This window comes from Platalea leucorodia, assembly GCF_965183815.1.
Source record: "Platalea leucorodia genome assembly, chromosome: 3".
NCBI classification, from domain to species: domain Eukaryota; kingdom Metazoa; phylum Chordata; class Aves; order Pelecaniformes; family Threskiornithidae; genus Platalea; species Platalea leucorodia.
Window position 1 is genome coordinate 15,396,858 of NC_138825.1, and position 23,515 is coordinate 15,420,372.

General features: G+C 44.2%; 1 protein-coding gene across 3 annotated transcripts; it reads left to right on the forward strand.

The window, feature by feature from the left end:
- Nucleotides 1–116: 116 nt before the first annotated feature.
- APMAP (adipocyte plasma membrane associated protein) lies at nucleotides 117–23,414 on the forward strand. Of its 3 annotated transcripts, none has more exons than XM_082306403.1 (9): nucleotides 117–233; nucleotides 4,141–4,257; nucleotides 7,340–7,455; nucleotides 9,067–9,159; nucleotides 12,116–12,232; nucleotides 13,532–13,706; nucleotides 14,164–14,298; nucleotides 14,666–14,858; nucleotides 15,899–23,414. In XM_082306403.1, exons 1-9 carry the CDS (start codon nucleotides 142–144, stop codon nucleotides 16,106–16,108), a joined length of 1,248 nt encoding a protein of 415 aa, XP_082162529.1. In that variant the 5' UTR covers nucleotides 117–141; the 3' UTR covers nucleotides 16,109–23,414. The 3 variants fall into 3 exon arrangements, with proteins under 3 accessions (XP_082162529.1, XP_082162531.1, XP_082162530.1); XM_082306405.1 differs by lacking the exon at nucleotides 15,899–23,414 and adding an exon at nucleotides 15,109–15,889; XM_082306404.1 differs by lacking the exon at nucleotides 4,141–4,257.
- The last annotated feature ends 101 nt before the right edge of the window (nucleotides 23,415–23,515 follow it).

The window sequence follows — 23,515 nt, forward strand, 5'->3', positions numbered from 1 at the left end:
GGGGGCTGCTCCCGCCTGAGGGGAGAAAGGGGGCGTGGCCTGGGCGCCGCGGGGGCGGGGCCCCGGGGGCGGCTCCGTGGGGGTGTGCGGAGGGGGCGGGGCGGGGCGGGAGCGCCGGTGCGCGGCGGCGGCGGCGGCAGCATGAATGAGGCGGAGGGCCTGCGGCAGCGCCGGCCGCTCCGCCCGCAGGTCATCACCGAGGACAGCCCGGCGCAGGAGGCCAAGCAGGGCAGGTAGGGCCCGGCGCGGTCCCCCTCGACGGGGAGGGAAGAGGGGCCTACCGCGGGGCTGGGGCAGGCCTAGCCTGAGGGCCGGGCTGCGGTGGGCGGTGTGACGGGGGGGGTGCTGAGGGCCCGGGCCGGGCCTGGCCTGGCCGGTGCGAGGGGTTGTTCGGCTTGACCCGGGGGAAGGGCCCGGTCTGGCCGGGGAGTTGAGGAGGGGGGTTCGTGGTGGGTGGGTTGGGGGGCCCGGCCTGGCCTGGCCTGGCCTGGGGCTGCAGGGCGGAGATTGGGCCCGGCCTGAGGGAAGTTTGGCTGGGAAGTGTGCTGGGAGGGGAGGGGCGCCACCGGCCCGGCCTGGCCCGGGTGAGGGAGGCCCTGGGCTGGGTCAGAGTGCCCTGGGGGAGGCTGTCCTGGGCCAGGGGGGTGGAAGGGGCGGGCTGGCTGCCCCAGGGCTGAGCAGGGAGCCAGGCCTCAGTTTCCCTCTCCCTGTTGGCGGCACGGGGTGATGCTGGGGCACCCGTGGGTGTCAGCCTGTGGGCACCCCTGGCCTCCCCGCACCCCGGCTCCGCAGCGGGTGCTTCACTCCCTTGTGCTCCTGCTTCTGCTGGAGGTGGCTGACAGAGGGAGGAGGGTTTGGGGCAGGGCCTGCACACCTGCTTCTGCCCAGCTGCAGGAAGAGCTTTTAACCAAAAAATGGCTTAATTTGTGGCTGTGGTTTTTTTGTTTTGGTTTCTCCCCCCACCCCCCATGGGTCTATTTAGGTACTGTTTATCTTTTGCTAGTGAAGAAATAATAGTTATCCCATTGTGGCTTGCACAGATTTATTGTAGGTGTGATTAAGTCCTGTATAACTGGTTAGTCTGTTTATATTTGCCAATAGTTTAAAGAGTAATCTGCTATATAAAGACTAGTCTATATGTGTCTGAGATAGAATAACCTTATAAATAGTCCATTTGTTTGTGGCTAAGTTAAAGAAGATTCCGTTTACTATTTTCTGTTTAGGAATTTTACAAAAAATTAGCTTCACTGTAACTAACAGCAATAGCTGCAATAAGTGGTGGTGTTTGCCTTCCACTGAATAAAGTAGCTGATGAGTTGTAATACTTTGATCACCGTCTATTATGCCTCTTCCAATTTGAGCACCTTGCAAGTTCTTATCTCTGCCCTTCAGGGTCATCAGAATGAAAGACACTGTATGGTGGCTTGCATGCGTAGCCCCTGTTTTTGAAGGAGAGCATTAGCATCTCTCAGCTTGAGACTGCTCTTCCTGGCTTCAGCCTCTCTTGGTAACTTTGCTCAAATCAGTTGAATTTCTAGGGCTCCAGCAATGATCCAGAGTATCCACGGGTCCTGTTCTCATGAGACTGTCTTGCATGAAACCAGTGGAAGAAATTCTGGCAGCTTCCCTTCTTCTGTCTGTGAGCCATGGCAGAAACTCTTGATGACAGTTGCTTTCCCTGCTGCCCCCACCCCCCAGTAGTTCTTCTGCCAAGAGGATGAGGCAGCCTGAACTCCTGGCTATGGTGACCCATATCATCTTGCCAGCCTGCTGCCTGTCTTCAAGAGCTGGTGCAACGGCTTCTCTTTTTAGTTCTTAGTGACAGCTAAATTGCTGTTATTACATCTAGAGTCCTGGTAAGTTGCATTATTGAGATTTGTGGCTGGAGTCCATGTAGGATTAATTATCAGAAGCACAATTAGCTAATGATTTCTGTTTTGCTTATTAGTGTTGTTGAACCATTACTTCAGTGATTCTTTCTAGTGACCAGTCAGTAACTTACAGTTGTCAGTTTTCTGTATTGGCTATGCTTTGTTTGTTTACTTTTTTATAAGGATTCTGAGTAGCTGACTTTTTAATTTTTTTTTTTTTAATTTTTGGGTTTTATTTAAATTCTTGTGGTTTCAGCAGTGTCTAAAATAGGTTTTACAGTTTGCAGGCTTGAAGTGTGAGTTTGCTTGTCACCTCATTCTTGTGCCTTTTTCCTTTATTGTCAATTCCTTGCAAGCTTTGAATGAGGATCAGAAAGACGACCTTTACTTAAATCATGCTTTTAGGAGCTTTAATTAAGTTGGCTTTGGCAGATGAGTTCCCATTCATCTTTATCTGCTTCCTTTTGTGTGAGTTGTTCTCAGCTGTCACAAAGATGGTCAGGTGTCTGCTGACAGTACTTTTAATCTTATAGTATTGAGCCTTCATCTTTTGAAGGACAGTGGAAGGACAAGGCTGACAGCTGAAGTCTTTGCGTGAACTTGGGGATCACCTTCTATCTCTACCACCTGCTCTCGATTCCAAATCCAAGGGGAGGTTGTTGCTTCCTCGAGACATCTACTGTTAAAGCAGGAAGTGCTGAATTCTTCTAATTAATTACAAGGGCAGTCTGGCTCTTGGAAAGTATGAAGAGGTCAGTGCAGATGAGAAAGCTTGTTTGAAGCAGTTTCCCAGCCTGGTCCAGCTCAGATGGAGACAGGCTTGTTGCTGTAACACTGCTGAAGTTCATGATGGGAATGCTGTGCTCTTGAGTGCGAGAAATAAAATTTATTTTTTAATATATCTGAGAGCAGGAGTACTTGGGCATGGTAGAAAGGAAGTAGGCTCAGGTGGTGAGTGCATTGGGGGAGCTGGGGAAAGTTTGGTGACCAACAGCAGCAGTGCTAACAACACTTCTTGGAGCAGGCTGAACTGTCTGTGGCTTTGGGCTAGCAGCAGTGGCAGCTCTTGTCATGACAGACTGTCAGCATCCTTGTGGCAGTCATCTCAGCACAGCCCGGTGATTTGCGCCGTGGCTTGCGATGGCCCGTTGGGTACTGGGCAGAGCTGGGGAAACTGGGGCAGGCCTCCATCCTAACCGCCTATGTCTGCTGCCAGAAGAGAGGGGCTGGCAGCAGCGGGGCCATCAGGAAAGAGCTGTGATGGGTTATGAATATTGCAACTTCTGTACATTGCGCATGCAAGCGGTGACCAAATCCAGGCCTAGTTCTGTCCCTGCTGTTCCAGCTGATAATCCCAAAGGTTACCTTGATGCTGGTATCAGTACTGCAAGTACATGTCATTAGCTCCCTAGTTGTGATATTTGTGCTCTGGGCAGTAGTTCATATTTCCTACTGTCTGGATGATTGGCTAATGAAGGACGAAACAGTGGAAGTGGTCCAAGGATTAATGCAGAACCATCAGGCACTGTTTGCCTTTTTTTAATTGATACTGTGAGGAGACTGGCTGGTTGTGCCAGCGAATGGTTCAGAGTAGCTAAAATTGTGGGAGCTGCTTTTCCAGTCCAAGGCTAGCATTTGTTGAGCGTGGTTCTGTGCTTTCCTCTGTAAACACCCGATTGATGCCTCTAAACTTGTTGAGAACAAAATCTGTTTTTCTCATGTGGAAGAACAGTTTTTACTTTTTTGTTGTGTGTTTTGATGGGTAAATTTGGTGGTGTTTAGTTTCTTTTGTGTGCTGGGGCTTGAGTTTCTAACTAATGTTCCTAAGTTAAGCAAGCATTCATTTAACTTCCTCTAATGTTTGTTGTTTTAGTTGAACTTTTCATCCAAAATTCGTGCTGGGATAGAAACCATTGCCAAAACTGAAGATCAAGTTAAAAGAAACCCCAACCAAACAACATCACCTCCCCCCCATTTCTTTTTGTTTTGTTTTGGTTTAAGTCAGCTGTAACTTGTAGCATGTGTGAACCCTGTACATGAGAATACTCTGCCTCATATGATGCTAGTATGCTGAGACTGGATAAAGATCCCTTTGTCTTATCCTAATGAGTTCAAAATGGACCTTAAAGGTCATTCAGGATGGTGGTTGGGCATAAGTATTTCTGGTTCCTTTTGTGAAGAAAATAGGCTGTTAAAATTTTTTTTTAAAGACTATTGTATCTTAAAACAACTTAGCATGTTAATCCTATTTCTTGTCTGGTTTTGGCAGTACTTACAGCAGCAAGGTGTTCCGTGTTACCTTCTTGACTTTGGCTGCATTTCTAACTGTGCCCCTGCTTGGAGTAACTGTTCTACTGGATTGTCCTATAGACCCTCAGCCTATAAGGTAAATTGTTGCTTTGTTTTGAAATAAGTGTTATTGAAGCGTAACTTCTCATACGTGTTCTGTTGGTTGTTTAGTTTTGTTTTGTTTTTCCCAGCAAACAAGAGTTAACCGTGTAAAGTGGTTCTAACTGGATTATGAAACTGGGGAGTGATTGCAGTGTTATCCATTGCCATGGCTTGCTTCACATACCCTGTCTGTTTCTGAGCTATCTTGTGCAGTTGTGTCTCACTACTGATCACTGAAGGAGCTGAATTACTTTCTTTGATCATTAATCTAGAAAATGATTTTCTGCTGTTCAAGCTGTCAGTGGAGCTTGTGATTACTTACGTGCACTCTTGCCTTCTGTGGGACAAGAACTGCATTTTCACTAAGGACCAAGCTGTACCCCGGCTATTATAGTTTTGTCAAAGACAGACTGTTTATCTGAGGGTGGAAATTGAAACGGATAACCTGACTGAGTTGATTTGGTGCTTTGTATCAGCGGAACCATATGGTGATGTTATATTTAAACGCAGATCTCATAAAGCAACGCAGCTAGGTGATTTCTGCCCTGTCTGAATTCATAAACATCTGAATCAAGGTCTGTATCAAATGTGTAGTGTAACAGTGAATCAACTACGTGAGAAGATGTGACCTTTGTTGGGAGAAGTTGTGTGTGAAGTGCTTTGACTGGTGGAGTCAGGCTGTTTAGTGCTCCGGACATTTTGAAGTAAGTGAAAATGTTCAGTCTGCTAAATATTTATGATCAACTTGATAATTCCTTAATGAAAAGGAAAAACAACACTGTAAATATCTCTAGAGTTGAAAGAAACCGTTCATGTTGTAGGGTAGTACTTACAAGTCTTGCCAATAGGCTATTAGACATAAGCTGCCTGATTGCAAATCATCATTAAATGCTTTCTGCTGTGGTTGGGTTTAACAAAACCCAATTCCCTGAAATACATCGCAACTGAATAGTAATTCTGAAAGCCTATAGGACGTGTCTATAATGCTTTTCCTATTATATAGTCCTGGTCTAATGCTGGTCCAGGATAACAATGTTCTGCATGGCTACGTTTCTTACTTTTCCCTTTTACAAGACCAGGAGAACTATTCTTCGCTGCCCAAGTCACTGGCTTATATTGCTGTACATTCTTAATTAGCTTCTTAGCTTCACTGCCAGAAGTGGTTCCAGTCTGTACAATAGATAGGATGATTCTGTGTGATGTTTATGAAATGTTTTGAAAAAGGTGAAGGAGGTAGATGCTGCCTGAATCAATCCTTTCAGTGAAAGAACACCTAGAAATCTCATTTGCCAATGGTGATGTTATTCCTGTAAGCCACTGAAAATAATGAGGAATAAGAGGTGGGAGAAAAAAAGCAGATGTGATCTGTGAAACTCCATGTGGAATTCCTGCAATTCTGGTTTATTTCACCTTTTTTCTCTATGAGCCTGTCTTGGATAATATTGGTCCTAGGGAGGATTTTGTGCTTGGAAACACAACTGTCCGAAGTTCCCAGCAAATGCGTTCCTTATCTGAAGCCTGTCATCCTCATCTGAAACTCTCTAATGCTTGGAAGAAGGGATGGAAAACAAATTTGTGTTAGTATTGTGAAGACAACTCTGCTGTAAATCTTCTGTGGACAGGAGCAAATAATTCAGTTGCCTTTGCCACTGCAGTAATGCATACTTAAAGGAAAGTTTGCTGTCTGTAACCAGACAGATAAAAGTATGTATTTTTCTCTCCTCCTGAATTATTTGTGTTGTGAACCTGTTTTCCTCAATTGTCATGACTTTTATAGTTTGCAATTTCAGTTGACTTTTTTTCCCCTCAGTCACTGAAGCTCTAGAAATTGTAATGATTTTCACCGTATGAGCAGTAGTGTTGCAATGTGGTTGGTGACAAATAGGTCCTGGATCCTGTGAACCCGGGCAAGTTTTGGAGTCAAACCTCATCTTTTTAAGATTCTAGAGGTGGAAGGCATTTGCTTATGGTCATATAAGGAGTTACTTAGAAAAAAAAAAATTGAAAAATTCTTTCAAAACTTGGCCTGGGGAGCTTTAGCATACTCTTGTGAATGAACACCTAATGAGCTTACCACCCTGGGCATGTATGCAGCTTTTAGTAATAACTTGAAATCCTTAACTCATGGAGACTGAGGTGGCTTATGTGTGTGTTTTTTAAGAACCTGAGAGACTGAAACATATTTGAGTTTGTCAGCACAGTTAAGGCTGGTTTTGAAGCACAGTGCTTTGGATCCTGGTATTTAAGTTGAAGCCATGTAGGCATCTTACTACTTCCCTTCTCTGTATCTCTGTAGTTGGTGAGAACTCCAGTTGGCTTGAACCTGGCTATTTATGTGAATAAGGGCTTGCGCGACTGTACCTTATTTTGTCATTTTGAGATTTCAGTTCAATAACCTTTAAGTTTATGTGCAACTTATTCCTTTGAGTTGGTCTTTCTCTATGGGCATGCATTCAAGTCATGAACAAGAATATACATTTCAGTATGGTACGAAAGCATGTGTGTCCTAGCGCTCAAACTACTGGAACGCTTTTTTTCCCTAGTTGTATGCTAATTAGTAATTAAAAATTATTTTTTCTCCGTGATGAAAATGCTATGCAGTATCAGATCTCAGTGTATTGTAAAATGCCAGGCTTTAAATGTTAAAACGTTTTTGCTTAGGAATTTGCATATGTCTACTTAGGAAAAATATTCTGGTACAAACAACTCATTCAGCTGAGTAAGAAAGCAGTCATTCTTTTGTGTTGTGGTAATGCAGAAATTCTTTGCCTTTGTGTAAGATAGATGAACTGGGAATGTGTTGTTGGACTTGAAGCTGTATAGATTTCCAGATATGGCTTAGGAACATGTAACTGCAACTTTTCTGATCAGCAGAACCAGAAAATTATGATCCTTGATGAACAAAAGTCAATTTTGCAGCTTGCCAGCTGTGTTTTCTGTTTTGAAATATGCTTTATGTAAAGCATAGGTCAGGTTTGCAGGAGTTGGCAAACTAGGAAAACAATGACCCAATACGTTGCTCAAGAGTATTTGCAGATTTGTGCAAAGGATCATGAGGTCTGTGTTCTGTTTTGCAGTTTGAAGGAACCTCCCCTCCTGACGGGTGTGCTAGAGCCCAATATCAAGTTACGCAAAGCTGAGCGGTTATGGGAAAATCAGCTGGTCGGACCAGAGTCCATTGCCAATATTGGGGGTAAGCACTGACGAGATAAGCTTTTAAAGAATGGTCTTTAAATGTTGCTCCGTTGATAAGGGTTTGTTCAGCAATATAGCTCTTAGGTAACAAACTGGAGAAGTTATTTTGAATATGCAGGCTTTTAAAAAAATAATTGTGTTATGCAGCAAAACCTGGCTGCTATATACTGCTTTTCTCCTCTTCCCTCAGTATAAAATAAATCTGCTTGCCAGCTTAAAAATCCCTGTCTTCCAGGACTGAAACCATCAGCAATGTAGTCAGGAGCTACTTATGTTTGGAGGAAGTGGTCCCATTTTTCATTTGGCTAGCTCTTAACTGGGAATTAATATTTACAGGGTACCACCTACTCTTTTAATGCTCATTGCCTCTGAGGGAGGTGAGTTTAGTGGTGTTAATTTTTGCTTATATGACAGAAAAAAAATCTCAAATTGATAAATAGTATATTTACATTTTAGTGCTGTTGCATGCATTACAGGTGCCATCCACGTCTTTCTTACGGCACGTGTGTTCTCCCCAAATCACAAACCCATGCCACCTCTGAGCAGTTTCTTAATGAGTTGGCTAGGCTTGTAATGGCGTGACACCTACTTAGCAGGAAACCAGGTTTGTGCAGGGGTTGTTCCCTGTGCCTCCTGAGTGGGGATAAGGCTAGAAACTACTCTTGACATGAGTCCTTGACTACTTTAATATTAAAAGGAAAGGGTGTGGGAGTTGCAAGCAAGGCCCTTACTGAAACATCCTTCAGTACAAGAGGTGCTCAGTAGCCGTATAATTTATTTTCCTTCTGCTATATCTTCCAATAAATTAGTAAAATATTTCTAAAAAATATTTCTAAAAAACTTTTGTATGAATAAATGTTGAAGTCATCTTATTCCCTTTTAAAAGTGTAATTAGCAAACTTAAAACATCAGTTAAATTGGAGGTGGAAAAGTCCAAGCAATGGGCTCTACTAATCCAACGGCCTTTCATTCAGTTTGGTTGTATGGAAAAGTTTGTGTGTTCTTTGTATTCAGTGAATCTGTCTTATGTTATCACATGGCTTGGCATGAATACAGTAATTTGGCAATGCTTTTGATTTGGGTGGTTGTTCAGTTGCTATGGTTTTTGTAATTATTCTCTAGAACTGATACAATATGAGCATTGGCAGGTGTCCAGCAGCCTATGTGGACTGTATTAGAATGAGAAGTTTTATATAGTCAGTCTCTTGTTGAAGAGTAGTAAGATGGATGCAGTGCCTGATCGCATTTTATGATGATGTAGAAATTTGCCCAGAGGGATCAATCCGATGACTAGCCATTAAGTTGTTACATCCACCTTTAACCAAGGATTTGGACCACTTAGGGGTGAAAAGGTTCATATCCCATATTCATAACTCTTAAGCCTTAAATCCTTCCTTTTCTTTTTGAGTTGAAGGCAAATAAGAGTATTTGGTTAGATTTCTTCCATCTTTCCGCTTCCCTCTTTATTCTTTTGCTATAACTGAAGAAGACTCTTACTTCACTATATCTTAAACACAAATTCTACTTCACGCTAGTAGAAGGATCGTGTAGAAGGATGTTTGCCGCTATAGTTTTGTGATCAAGCTAATCACACCAGTTGTTTTTGCAGATGCGCTATTTACTGGGACAGCTGATGGAAAGATTATCAAAATTGAAGATGGGGAAATAGAAACAATAGCCAGAATTGGCCATGGTCCTTGTGGTGAGTGACAGCTCCTGAACATAGTATACCTGGAAACATCTGGGTCAGGGCTTGCGTTGATTAAACTGGTGTTGTGTCTGGATTGCTCCTGCAAGTGCATATCTTCCTCTGTAGAGATTTGTAACAGAAATATTAATATATTTGTATGAATGAAGTATGAGTGGAAATATGTATATAAGCACTGGAAGGAACAGCAGAACAAAGGGCCAGAAGAATGGGAATGGGTGCTCTTGATAACAAAGGACACTGTTCCCAGCAGTAAAATTTAGGAATGCAGGTCTTTTTGTCATGACTACAAGGCCTGCACTCTCGTAAGGCTGCAGCATGGGTGACTTGTTGGTAGAAGATCCTGCATCTTAACACCGGGAGGAAGACCAGGGTGAAGTGCATCACAAATAACATTCCTTTTCCTGTTAGTCCATCTAGAAAAAGCACGTATCCTAAACAAGAAAAAAATGGGCAGCAACTTGGCCTAATATTTATGGAAGCTGAAGACAGCAAGATTCTGAGGTGAAGGGCCACCCCATAAAAACTGAGGACTTCTAAATGGGGGCCGGTCCTGTTCAACATCTTCATTGATGATCTGGATGAGGCGATTGAGTGCACCCTCAGTAAGTTTGCAGATGACACCAAGTTGGGTGTAAGTGTAGATGTGCTGGAGGATAGGAAGGCCCTGCAGAGGGACCTGGACAGGCTGGATCGTTGGGCCAGGGCCAACTGTATGAGGTTCAACAAGGCAAAGTGCCGGGTCCTGCACTTGGGTCACAACAATCCCGTGCAATGCTACAGGCTGGGGGAGGAGTGGCTGGAGAGCTGCCTGGTGGAAAAGGACCTGGGGGTGTTGGTTGGCAGCCGCCTGAACATGAGCCAGCAGTGTGCTCAGGTGGCCAAGAAGGCCAAAGGCATCCTGGCCTGTATCAAGAACAGTGTGGCCAGCAGGACCAGGGAGGTGACAGTGCCCCTGTACTCGGCACTGGTGAGGCCGCACCTCGAGTACTGTGTTCAGTTTTGGGCCCCTCACTACAAGAAGGACATCGAGGTGCTGGAGCGTGTCCAGGGGAGGGCAACGAAGCTGGTGAAGGGTCTAGAGCACAAGACTTATGAGGAGTGGCTGAGGGAGCTGGGGTTGTTTAGTCTGGAGAAGAGGAGGCTGAGAGGAGACCTTATTGCTCTCTACAACTGCCTGAAAGGAGGCTGTAGCAAGGTGGGGGTCGGTCTCTTCTCCCCAGTAACAAGCAATAGGACAAGAGGAAACAGCCTCAAGCTGCGCCAGGGGAAGTTTAGTTTGGATATTAGAAAAAACTTCTTCACCGAAAGAGTAGTTAGGCATTGAAACAGGCTGCCCAGGGAAGTGGTTGAGTCTCCATCCCTGGAGGTATTTAAAAGAAGGGTAGACGTGGTGCTTGAGGACATGGTTTAGTGGTGGACTTGGCAGTGATAGGTTAACGGTTGGACTCGATGATCTTAAGGGTCTTTTCCAACCGTAACGATTCTATGATTCTAAACAAGTGTGAGTGAATGAACTCTGAGATAATGTGTGAGTGGGAAAGATCAACTTATTTAGATACGTTTAAATATCACCTTCCCTATCTACTGAATTTTGCCTTGCATTTTGGTGTGCTAATTTCCCTTCCTCTGTTTGTAAGTACAGTGGGGGGTTGTGGTGGCTGCACCTGCTTTAGCAGAGATCTTCCATTGGTCACAATATTTCTGTTTTCTCAATGCTAAATTGCAGTTATTTCTTGTTGAGTTCCACACTTCTTTCTGAACCACTTATTTGCTTCATTTAATGAGATTTCTGGAACTGAGTGAGGAAAAACTGGTAGTGGCTTGTTTATTAACAGAACCATTTCTATGGGGAAGCTTAATGTTGGCCATCTCAGTACTGCCTGGGTAGTCTGAGAAGCCTGGCTGGCGTTTGTTGGACTGTGGGTGGTTTTGTTTGCGGTAACGATGTAGAAGCTTACATGAGGTTCTGCAGCCCTGTGCTGGTTGCCAGTTAGACAGAAATTATGGGCAGGAACTGTTGCTGTCTTTATGTAGCTCGCATCGACACATTCAGCATTTTAGCTATGTAATTTTACGTGGAGGTTCACATGATTATGCTCTGGACTGATTTGGAAGCACTCTCTTGGCTGCCTAACAGGTAGAACAGCCTTGGCGCTGACAGCCAGCGAAGTCTGCTGCCAGCTGATAGGAAGCTGGACTTCCAGCTGCTGCTTAGGCCTGAATGTCGGTTGGGATGGATACAGAGAATCGCCTTTCCACCGCTCATTTCCATTGGACTTGTACAGCTTGGGAGAGGTGGGGAGATTATGCTGCCCTATTTCTTTGGGGCCAAACAGGTAGTGGGGAGCCTAGACTTCTGTCTTGCCCTTCTTGAGTTGGGGAGGAAAGTGGAAAGGCTGTAACTGACTATCTTCTCCAGAAGTTTCTTTTGCTAATCTTTCAAGCTCCAGATGTTCTGAAGTTCTTAGTTCTTCAGGACTCAAGTAGACAAATTTTTCAGATCGGCAGTATTCCCCTTCCTTCTCATATAGAAGTCTTCAGTGTCTGTGTCTTGAGTTTCTTGACAGCATTGGACCTTTCCAGAAAAAGAAAGTTTCAAGATGTGCATGTTTGTTTTTTTTTTTTTTTAATTTGAAAAAGAAACCCACGGTAAAACCAATTCTTTCTGAGAAGAAGCATTTAGTTAAATCCAGTTTTCTGAGATTCAGCCCTACTCGGGGCAGCTGTTAGCTAGCTACCAGCCTGGCAAATTATATGATTATCTCTAGACTGGTGAAAACATGGGGATATCTGTTTCACTCACAGCTAGGAAAGTAAGAATAATTTCTTTGAATGTGTGTGGTGCTGGCCGTGGAGTTTTGTTAAGCTACAGTCTGACCTATGTAGGTAGCCTGAATGCCTTGTATTTATTTCTGTTTGGAAAACCGTTTAAAAATTGTTTCCTAAGGAACCCCTGAAGATGAGCCAACATGTGGAAGACCCCTTGGCATCAGAGTGGGGCCAAATAACACCCTTTTTGTGGCAGATGCTTATTATGGACTCTATGAAGTTAATCCTGGTACAGGTATGACTTTTCTGCTCAGAAGTTCTTTTCCACTGATAAATCTGGGCTTCATTTGCAGTTTTGCTAGACATTGCAGGCAAAACAAGGCCTGCCTTCTCTGTAAAGTGGTTTGGAGCTGTCTGGATGATATATGCCATGCAAGAACTTGATATTTATTTTCTTGTAGCCATCACTTCCTCTCTATGTCTGTCTGGATCAGAGTTACCAGTGGCTTATCTTCTGGTGCCATATGCTTTTGGTTGTCAAAACTGGTACCTCAGGATCCATGAATAAAGCTCTGTGTAGCTGTTTCAGTTTTCATAAAGGGAAGAAAAATATTGCTGTTACATAAACTTTTTGTCATGTTTGCGGTACTTCTGTTTCTGCCTTGATCTCGCTGTGTGATAGTGAAGACCTCTTAACTTCCCTGTAACCCCAATCTATAGAAAATGAAGAAAGACATATTTTGGTGCGGCTGAAGATCAAGTAGCTTGTTCCTGCTGAAAAAGGCACTGTTGCGTTGTGCCCTTCATTGTATGTCCTTGAGCCAGATCTCAGTTTTAGGAGCCGTGCAGTCAGAAGGCGATAGTTGCTTTCATGTAGGGTTGATTTTCTGACAGTTTTCATCTCCAAATTGGCTTCAGGTGGGGAGAGGGAGGCTAGCCAAGTGCTAGGATCTCGCCTAGCAACCGAAGGGCTCAGACTGTGTGGCTCTGGGAGGGAATGATCAAGGTCTCCCCTTTTGATGGCAGACAGCTGCCATATTAGCTCAGTCATGACAAAAACAAGCAAACAAACAAACCCAAACCTTGTGCCCAAAGATGACTTCAATACATTTTGGTTAATTTTTAGAGATTTGACCTTAATAATTTGCCTGGTAATATGTGGCAGAGGTGACTGTGGCAGGGCAGTTTAGTGAATGTGCTGATGTTTTAATGTTTAGAAAGTACTACTCTTTATTCCTACAGATTTATGGGGAAAGAAGGAGTAGTGATAGGCTTGCCTGCATCCTTCTGCAAGGATGGGACCTAAGTTTGCACTTGGTTTCATATGAGCTTCAGAAATGTGAAAAGTCTGGCACTTATCAATAGGGAACATAATCTACTGTTTCAGCTTTTCTGAAGAGCATTTTCTCCTGGTCATTCACATTCAGTGTTGAGTTGTTCCATTACAACCCAAAACCTTATTACTTAACAGAGGCACGAATGGAAAAAATGTGAAGTGCCTGCTAATTTCATGTTAGTATTTAACTAATTTCCAAGGCAGAACATACAAAAGCTTGTCTTGTGTGTCTTTTTTTTTTTTTCTTTTTGTAACCAGGTGAAACAAAAATGCTTGTGTCAACCAAAACAGTAATTGAAGGTCAGAAGTTGTCTTTTGTGAATGATCTTACAGTGACCAGGGATGGGAGGAAAATCTACTTCACTGACTCCAGTAGCAAATGGAAAAGACGAGACTACTTATTTTTGATTATGGAAGGCACAGATGATGGGCGGCAAGTATCTCTTCCCCAAGGTATTTAACTTATTGTAAGCTCAGCTGTAGGAATGGACTTGACCACTTCCTTGGTCTTCAAGTTTTTTTCTCTTTATAAACCACCTGTGCAAACACTGCACTGCCCAGGAGAGGGTGAGACAATGTGTGGATGTTGCTAATGAGACCTGCAGCGACATAAATGAGATTCCTTTTTTTCCTTCAAGAGGACTTGCATGGAACATCTATTTTAAAAGGAAAGGTGTTAGCATTACATTCAGCCTAAGTCCTTCATGAACACTGCCAATCTCAAGTGGCTTAGTATTTTTCCTGTGTTCATAAACAAATGCTTGCTGGCTATTTTGCCTTTTTAACTTAGGTGAAGTGCATGTGAGAGAAGATAGAATGCCTGGAGAATGAAACCAAGATGAATAAATATTTGTCTTCACTCAAAACCATATATAATGGTTTCTTTTTAGCCTGCTTGAATATGACACAGTAACAAAAGAAGTGAAAGTCTTAATGGTGGGGCTGAGGTTTCCCAATGGTGTCCAGCTCTCTCCTGCAGAAGACTTTGTCCTGGTGCAGGAGACAACCATGGCTAGAATCAGAAGGTGAGTATGACTTTGCTGAAATTATTACTACTCTCTGTTTAGAGCTTGTTTAAATAAATGAGTTGAATGACAAAAGAAACCTTACACTCTATTCATGCCTAGTTATCAATGGCAAAGAAGGTGGCCTTCCTCAATACTTCATTTTTTCTTTCACTGTAAACATCTGGACTGCATGGTCTTTCCATCATGAGCATAGTGTAGTAAGCTGACTTTTTATGGGGAGAGGAATGTGGCTGTGCTGTATTTCCCTGTACCAAAATAAGGAAAAAATATTTTTTTTTTTTAAGTGAATTCTTTTTGGGACTTTTATTTATTACTTAGACTGCTTGAGTTAAGGTGTCCTAATCCTACTGTCTATAACTTTCAGGTATTATGTGTCTGGGCTGATGAAAGGTGGAGCAGATATGTTTGTTGAGAATATGCCTGGTTTACCAGATAATATCAGGTTAAGCAGCTCTGGAGGATATTGGGTAGCTATGGCAGCTGTCCGGCCCAATCCTGGATTTTCTTTGTTGGATTTCTTGTCCGAAAAACCATGGATTAAAAGGATGATATTTAAGGTAAAAAAAAAAAAAAATATTTTTTTTAAAAGTCACCTTTAGTATAGGAATGGAAGTGATAAGTATTTGTTTGTCCTGTTTCTTCCTTTTCATAGGAAGATTTTCAAATTTTTTTTAGTGCCGTGGTTAAAACTGTTGTGGTTGTCCCCAGGTAGAACAGTCCTTATATATCCATAGGTAGTAAAACTAATGTTTGCTTCTCTGAGTAGCAGGTACGCATCTCTTAAGTTGCCTTCCATCTTGATCTCAGGAAAGAAAAAGAGACTATCTCTGCCCTAGCCATGCAGCAACACAGGATCTACATTTGGATATGTGAAGACTTCACCTTTGTACCCGAAGTGCCTATACTACTTATTGCCAGGTGTCCGGAGAGCATTTGGGAAGTCTGACCTGTTCTAATGACTGCCCTAGGCATCCTAGGAGACAGTGTGTATGTTATGTATGCTGCTAGGTGACACTTTGTTCTGACTCAATATGCCTGTTGTTATGTCACACCCCCCTTTAGGATGAAGATGAGCAAGAATAATTTATTTTGTAAGGGATATCTGATGCGAAAGAAACAGCATGGTGCTTTTTAAACAACACAAAGACTTGAAAATCCTTCCGTTCTCAAAAAAACCCCAAAATAATAAGCAGTGTTTAGGATGGAAGTGCCATTTCAGCTAAACAAACACTGTGCTGTCCCTGTAAAATCTGTTGTCTCTTCTAGTGTAGTGCAGGAGCCTTAACAAACTGATGCTATGGCGGGCAGAGCATGATGTCTGCTGCTTGGCATCAACTGTACCAGAACAAGCTGATGTCTCCTGCGTGGACATCCTTTCAGCATGCTTCTGCTGGTCATCTTTTTTTTTTTTTTTTTAAAGTTGGCTTTTCAGCTGTTAATGTGTTAAGCCTGTGTAATAGTGTTTACTGAAAATGTGTGCTTATGTTCTTAGCTGCTACTTCCAAGGAGTGTGGAATGGTCTTTGTATAAGTGTCAGATCTAATTGTGGAGAACAAAATCTTTTGTTGTTAATTTTCTTTTTTTCTTTTTCTTTTAGCTGCTGAGTCAGGAAACCGTGACAAAGTTTGTGCCCAAGTATGGCCTTGTTGTTGAACTTAGTGAGACAGGATCCTACAGAAGAAGCTTTCATGATCCCAATGGAGTGACGGTAGCTTATGTTAGTGAGGCTCATGAGCACAATGGATATCTTTACCTGGGCTCCTACCGGTCTCCGTTTATTTGCAGACTTAATCTTCAGCAAGTTTAACTCTCCACCCATGATAAGTGCCACTGTCCTGTAATACTCCAGAGGTACGAAGGAAGCATGTGCTCGAGGCAGTGTGTGGCCAAGGACAAAAAGCGAAAGACAGGCTGTTAACGTGCAGTAGCACTGTTCTGTTGCCATAGGAAAACGTACAGCTTGCTGTACCTGTCCTCTTCCTTGGTTTGACTGCACTTGCTTTGGAGTTGGCATTCATAATTATTAGTATCTGAGGAGTATTGTGGGGCATCTTAATAAGGTTATGTGCTCCTTAAAGAGAATCCATTGCTTTTCCACGCCCAGACCTGTTTGGAGTAGTCTTAAACAGACATCATCTGTTACCTTTAATGCAACTGTATGTCTTCTTACACTGGAAGGATTTGTGATGTATGGAATTTAATTAATGGAATATGATTTGGATTGAAGAGGATGCCTTGCATGTGTTTATTTCTGTTTTAGAACCTCCTGTTTAGGAGTGATTACAATGCATGTTCTAATGTCATACCATCGTGCTGTGGTAGAGGCAGCAACATCCAGAACATGCCTAGAAATATAGTTATACCATTTGGGTTTCTTCAATTCCAGCCTGTGTAATCAACATCAGACGCTACAATTAACCGTTAATCAACATGCAGAATCAAATTTGATCATTATCTGTGGACTCCTGTGTTTCTTTATAGCATTGTAGTCAGATGATGAATGGAAGTTGCATTTTCTATGTTATTAAAGACTAATTCCAGCTGGTTTAAAAAGGGTGACTTGTAGTATTTCCTCCGTGTTGACCAGGTCCTGTAAGTCTCCTCTTCATTATGTAGGTGTCCATTCCTGAGGGATGCTGGGGCGGAGAGGGCCAGCTGCAGGAATCCCTTGAGCATGCTTTTTGTGGAGAACTGGTAAAGATTTTGGGGAAGGTTGGTGTCTGAAGATGGATGTGGACTGAAAGGGCCCCTGTAAAATCTAGTAATAGTGGATGAGGAAGGCTTTGGTGGAAAATCTTGGGATGCGGTAGTAGCTCATGGATGCTTTCTGGCATCTCCAGAGGAAATGGTTTACTTCCTCTGTTAACAGATACTCTACTTGGTAAATCCAGAGAATGCTTTTCTGTCAACTAGTACAAAGGAAAGGCTGTGCCGTTACATTTTAAATAAGAGGTTTTGCATCTTGGAGAACTAAAGGAGTTACTTCAGCAGCTCTGTGATTTAGTGGATTGATTCGTGCTCTGGGATTGAAGACTTTGCTGCTCTCTCTTTTTCTGCCACTGGGTGATAGTCAAACATAAACGTACGCTATTGCTCAATTTCCTCACCTTTGAAAAGGAAATAGTCAAGATTTGCTTGATACATAAAGAAAAGCACCAGAGAAGGGGAAGATGATGTTAAAAATGTCATCTGCTTTCACTGGCCTTCTGTGCTTGTCTTTATTGATGGAGGGACATGCAAATGAAAGCGATACTTTTCTGTCAGTGCTTCGGTCACCTTGTTCTATGTTACTACCAGGCTGCGGCAGTCCTGTGGCAAGTAGTTGATGGTTGCTGAGTCAGGCTGACTTGTTCGGTACAGGCTAGGGGCTGCTAGCCCTTCTGCTTGACCTGGTGGTTACTGGATTTGGGAGGGAGTAAGAGGCAATAGAATAGTTTGTGGACAGAGATGGAGTGATACTGTGGTAAGTCTGAAAGGCTGGAGAGGTGTGACCTGCCTGGGTGGGGGGTACAGACTTGTTGCTGTGGGAACTCTGAAGAAGGGCTGAGAATGGGACATGCCTGCAACATCTCTTTCTGGGGAAACCCAGCACAGAGCAGGCTGTTTAAACAGCAGCTGGTTAGCATTGCTCTGCCAGCCCTTGCAGCTCTTTGTCCCATTCTGGTAGGATATGAAACTTGAACTTGATGGGATCTTAAATTGGGGTTGTAAAAGCAAGTCTGTTGTGGGCCTTGTTTCATGCTGGTGATTTGGTAGCCTTGGAGCAAGCACAGCTTTGCCTGTTGTTGCATAGTTACCTCTAGTGATTCATTTGCCAGAGTATCTAACTGAATAACTTGTGCTGTCTTTTTGTAGTGAAGTAGACCTTGGCTGTTTTGGCATGCCAAATCTGATGGCTTTTGTGTCACTAATTCCCTTTTAAGACACCATCCCTGAAGTTATGAAGTGGGACAGAAAATAAGTTGTAGTGCTGCTGATGCTCAAGAGGGATAAGATGTATCAAGAGTTGTCTCTTAACAGTGTTTCAGTTCTGATCCTTTCTGTACTCTTCCACCCCCTCACTCTTTCCTGGCCGCTGTTGAGACTAACTTAGTACACTGATGATCCTGTGGTCCCACCAGAAAGTTCTTGAGCCTTTTTTAGTTCTCTCTGAGTTCTGTAGCAAGTACAGCAGACCCAGAGGTCATGTGAATAACTTGCTTTTCTTGGAGAAGGGGAAAAGAGAACACCAAACATGAGAGGTATCTAACAGAGTGTGGCTTTGTCTGGTGTAACTTTTCAGTGGTCTAGTCCAAACTGTCAGACAGCGGCCAGGCATAAGTATCTCGGGGCAGGTGCAAGAAGACTAGAAATATTTAATCATGGCAGAACTGAATCCCAGAAGGAGATTCCCCTAACCTGAAGATAGCTAATGCCCTTATTCACTGAGGCTATTGTCTTCTCAGCTCTTCTCTTAATCCTGTGGTAGCAGGGAGGGTTGTTCTGGCAAATGCCACAGTCAGGAAAGGAGGCTGGACACCATGAAGATATTGGAGCTGTCTGCACAGGAGTCTTCCTATGGGGAGCAATTTGCCTATAAAACCCAGCAAGTCAGTGGTGAAGGCTAGTGCTGTAGCATAGAGGAAGCTGAGCTGATGCCTTGGGCACTTGGGTTCTTTGTTGGCCCTGGCATCTCGTGTGAGTTCAGTTGCTGCTACTCCTTTCTGGCTGGTGGTGCGGGTTCTTTGCTGGCCGTACCTCTCCAGCTGTGCAGAGTGGGCCTGTAGCTGCGGCCGCATTAGAAATAACTGCAGGAAGACAAAAGGCAGGCTCTGCGCTGAGGGCAGGAGGTGAATTCTGGGAGTAGGGTTCAGAGGCAAGCAGGAATTTGTGCCCATAGAAGTCTTTATAGTTTCTAATGTCTTGCCCTGCCTGTCGTCGTGTCCACCCCGGGCGATAGAAATTTTTCATTGTTCTCATCTGTGCTTTGTTGGAAAGTAGCGGAATAGCTGTCAGTCTAAATGAGTTTGTCTAAAGGTTAAGCCTTTGGACGGAGTGTGCAGTTCTTCTCAATTTAATTTCTCAGAATGAATAAAGCCTGTCTGTCCAGCCTCTGCAAGCAGAGTGAGTTCACCGGGTACAGGTCCAGTCAGTCAGCAGTTCCCTTAAAAAAATAAGGACCACTGAAGTCTGTAAAGCATCAAATGCAAACTGTGGTAGGTGGCACAACTTGATATCATTCTAAGCACCAGGCTTTGCATGGGGACAGACTTCTTAACCAGGCCATTGGTATTTCATTTGTCATAAGAACCTTAACATTTCATTTTAGCTGGAGCTTTATGGACATAAATATGGGTCAGTCTTTTCCTCAGAGAGAGGTGATCTGGCTGTCTCCTGTGTTTTGATAGTGACCTGAAACTTGTCTGCAAGGTTTTTTAGTGCTGTGCTTGGCCCTGCAAGTTAGAGCTCAGCCTGAAGCAGAGTGGGATGGTGGCACGTGAGGCACCAAGGTCTAGGGGAAAGTCAGTATGCTTCATGCTTCCTGGTGAGAGAGATGTCTGGCCCAAGACTGCCGATACCTCCATGGCCGCTAAAATTGAAAGGAGGCCAATTACTGTCATGATGGCTGCAACATTGGTGGGGGACCAGGGTGGAACTGCAGTACCAGGTAGAGGTGTCATTAGAGGTAGAGGTTAAAGGATCTTATGACATATATCTGAATGCAGGGTCTGCATACCTCCAGTCCAGGGAGACCCAAAGTCTGCAGAGGCTGAAAGGAGTGCCTTTCCTGAGCCCAGATGATGTTGGTTCCCATTCCTAGTGCTGTGCTGGATCTTGATAGTCCATCCTTTGTATGCAGAAGTGGAGTTGTCTGCTGTAGAACCCAGATGAAACAGGTTAACTGACACATAGCTCTTTCATTGCTAAGCATAAGGGGTGCTTAAGAACAGTGTTTTCATAGAAGCTCAGGTGCTTTTAATCCCTGACGCTTCCTCAAGTGCAGTCCTCCCAGAGTAATGCAGCAGCGTTAAAATGCCTGTGGAATGAACAAACTGGCATAAACTCCTCTTGGTGCTCCTGTGAAGACTGCTTTTACAGGCTCGTTCCACTTCCACAGAAGTATGAGTCAATGGCATGTTACAGTTTCAGATGGATGGTGACACATCTGCCTTGCGCAATGGGGAAAGCTGGAACAAGTCAGGCTTAGAAAAAAACAGCTCTGTCGTCTTGCTTGATGGTATCGGTGCAGGAACATGACACCTTTGCAGCTCTGGGGCTGGCTCTTGTCCAGTGTGGACACATCACCCACACTGGAAGAAGCAGGAGCACTTAGAGCAGTATCCAAAGATCTTGTCAGGGCAAGATTGTTTTTTGGTGGCAGGAGAAAGGGGCTGTGGCTCCCTAAGAAGGGAAGAAACCCTCTCTGCACAACTCCCAGAAGAGCCTGAGGATGCTTCCTGTGTCTTACCAAAGCTTATTTTGGGACAGACTATGGGATGTGGAATTGGAGAACAGTGCCCGGTCTCCTGAAGGGCTTGGGGAAATCTTTGCTTTAGTGTAAAGCCCTGCAGTAAAACAGCCTGAGGAAAAGGAACTGAGCTGGAGTATACCACAGCTGTGCATTTTAAAGGTATGTTTTGTTTTGCCTTGTTGGTGGAACAGATCTTTCTGCAGGGCACAAGTATCAAGGAGATTTTGCTGAAGTTATTTAAAATGCTATTCCACAGCTAAGTGCCTTGTCCCTTTTCTGGAGCAAACTTCTCCTATAGTAGAGCTGCTGGAAGATAACTCATATATGCTCCTGACACTTTTATGCAAAGGTTGGTATCTCAGTGTAAACAGCTGATGAAAGTGATTGCAAAGCCTTGGCTTAAATCTGATTTCCTTTAAATCTGGTTCTGCTTTGTGGCAGTAACCTTTGCAGATGAGACAATGACCTCCTAAGCTTCTGGATCTGTCTGCTCAGTGATCACAACAGAGATCTGATGATGCTGACACTTGGACCTTCTCATCTAGCTTGCTTAGAAAACAAAGTGCTGTAAAAGAATAAGCACATGGGCCAGCTCGTTTTGCTGCTCTGTTTGAGGTAGGGACTGAAAAATTTAGCAGTAAGTGATTGTAGTTAGCCACATACAAGTGTTTTCTTCCCAGCCAGCAGAAGTCTCCTTATCTAGCTGCTGCCAGTTGAACCTTGTCTTGGTTCTGTGCAGCTGCATGCATGACTCTCCGAGCTGTCAGTGGGTTCTGGAAGTCAGTCAGGTTGTGAAATCGGGTACAACTGGTATAGAAAGGCCTTCCAGGTCCTTAACATGGAGCTGCTGATGTGAAGAGAATGCAAAGTGGGAAGTCCGTCAGTCAGCAGTGCTTTATATTTTGGTAGCAAGCAGTTTGTTTCCTATGCAATTTAAAAAGTCGGAGTGTGAGAGGAAATATTTGCATAGCAAAGCTTTTGAGCAAATGCAGATCTCTGTCTGAGGATCGCTGGGCACCGTGACGCTCTGGTGAAACGCGGGCTAGCTTGGTTTGAGTAGCACCGTGTGCGTGGAGGTCTCCTCAGTGTGCAGCCAGTCCCTCCATGTGGCTGACTGTTGGGGAACTCTTGTTCAGATGAGGCTAAGTATCCTTGTAAGCAGATGAGCCAAGAAAGTATGTCATGCACCGAGCCCAGTGCTTCCAGCATACTGGAGAGATCTGAAGCTGAAGGAAGCCCCTCCTTCAGCTTGTTTGTAGCACTCCTGCATGAACCCATACCTCTGAAGCATCAGCTTTGGTTGTCCCAGAAGCTCTTAATGTCACTGCTGGGATTGTTTCTTTTTCTCCTGCATCTGGGGCTGGCAGGAACAAGTTTCCCTTCTCTCCTTATGTGCTAAATTTTACTAGAAATACTTATTTTTATTATATTGCCTTCATAGCCTGGAATAGATGTCAGAGCCTCAGCAAGCTCTGCAAGGGTATGAACTCCCTGGAGTGAATTGGTGAACAGTTAATCTTGTTGTAAATTCTAGCAAAGATGCAGAGAGCGGAGACATTCACTTTTTGACTGCTGCATGTCATCGTGATTAAATGGTACTTAGCTGCAGTTCTTTAGGTCAGTGCTAGCAGTGTCAGTCCTGATGTAGACTCTTTAATTGCCCAAATCCTTCCTGAAGGAAGTGCTCTGGAGTGTACAAAGAGCTCAGCTGACTTTAGCTCTGCTCCTTTCTTTGGTGCTCATAATAACTGTTACCTGGGGGGTTGATGGATGCTGCTATTCCAGTGTGCCTTTCTTGTAATGTTACAGTAAACACTTTGCTGCAGCTGTAAACATAAGGCTAATCTGCTTTTCTCTGAAGGTGCTTGTCTCCTTTCCCACTGTGTTGGTTGCAATGAGCTCATCTGTGTTGCAGTAAATGCTGGCAACAGTTTTATGTAAAACATGCTTCCAAACAAGTCTGTCTGGATGGAGAGGTCTGAACGATCTTGCTGCATTTTCCTTGAGAGAGCAGCAAGAGCATGTTTGGTTTGTCAGCCTGCATGATGCAAGGTTCACCTAGTTTTAACTTTTGTTTCTTTGACAAATGGGGAATTGACTTGGTGAGGAGACTGAGATGAAGCCCTTTATGCCAGGGGCTTGAAGGGTCACCCATGGGAGACTGTTCTCTGGCGTGCTTACTGCCTGCGTGAATCTCTGCACAGACCTAAGCTGACTGCGTGCTGCCTTCTCGCCCCTGCCGTGGCATGTGGAAAGGCTGATGACGTCTGTTACTGAGCACCAGGCTGTCCTGCTGGCTGAAGGAAGAAACGTGGATCTGTCTGGCCTGTTCTGGGCCCAGGCTGTCTGGAGCTGACAGCCTGGCTGGAAGCTGTTGGCACTGTGTGGAGCACCCCGCTGAAGTGGAAGAGGGATTGAGACCATTGCTAACCCCTTTGAGATTCGGAGAGCAGCTCCTCCTGGCTCCTCTTGCTATCTTACAAACTTAGCTGTGGCTTGGCTTTCGTGCTTTGTGGACAACTTGAGCTGCCATAGCTGGCTTTCTTTTACCTTGTCTTTGGCATCAGGCTGTCAATGGTGGCTTGTGTGATGGATGAATGTAGCACCACACTACATCCATCCGTGGCCCTTCTGGAGGTTTCTTTTGAGCACTTCTCCCCCCACCCCCCACCCCCCCTCCAGCTAAGAGACTGCCACCCCCAAAGATAAAATGCAGCACAGCTGTCTCTCCAGCAGTGGATGCTGAATTTGAACTGCTGCTGG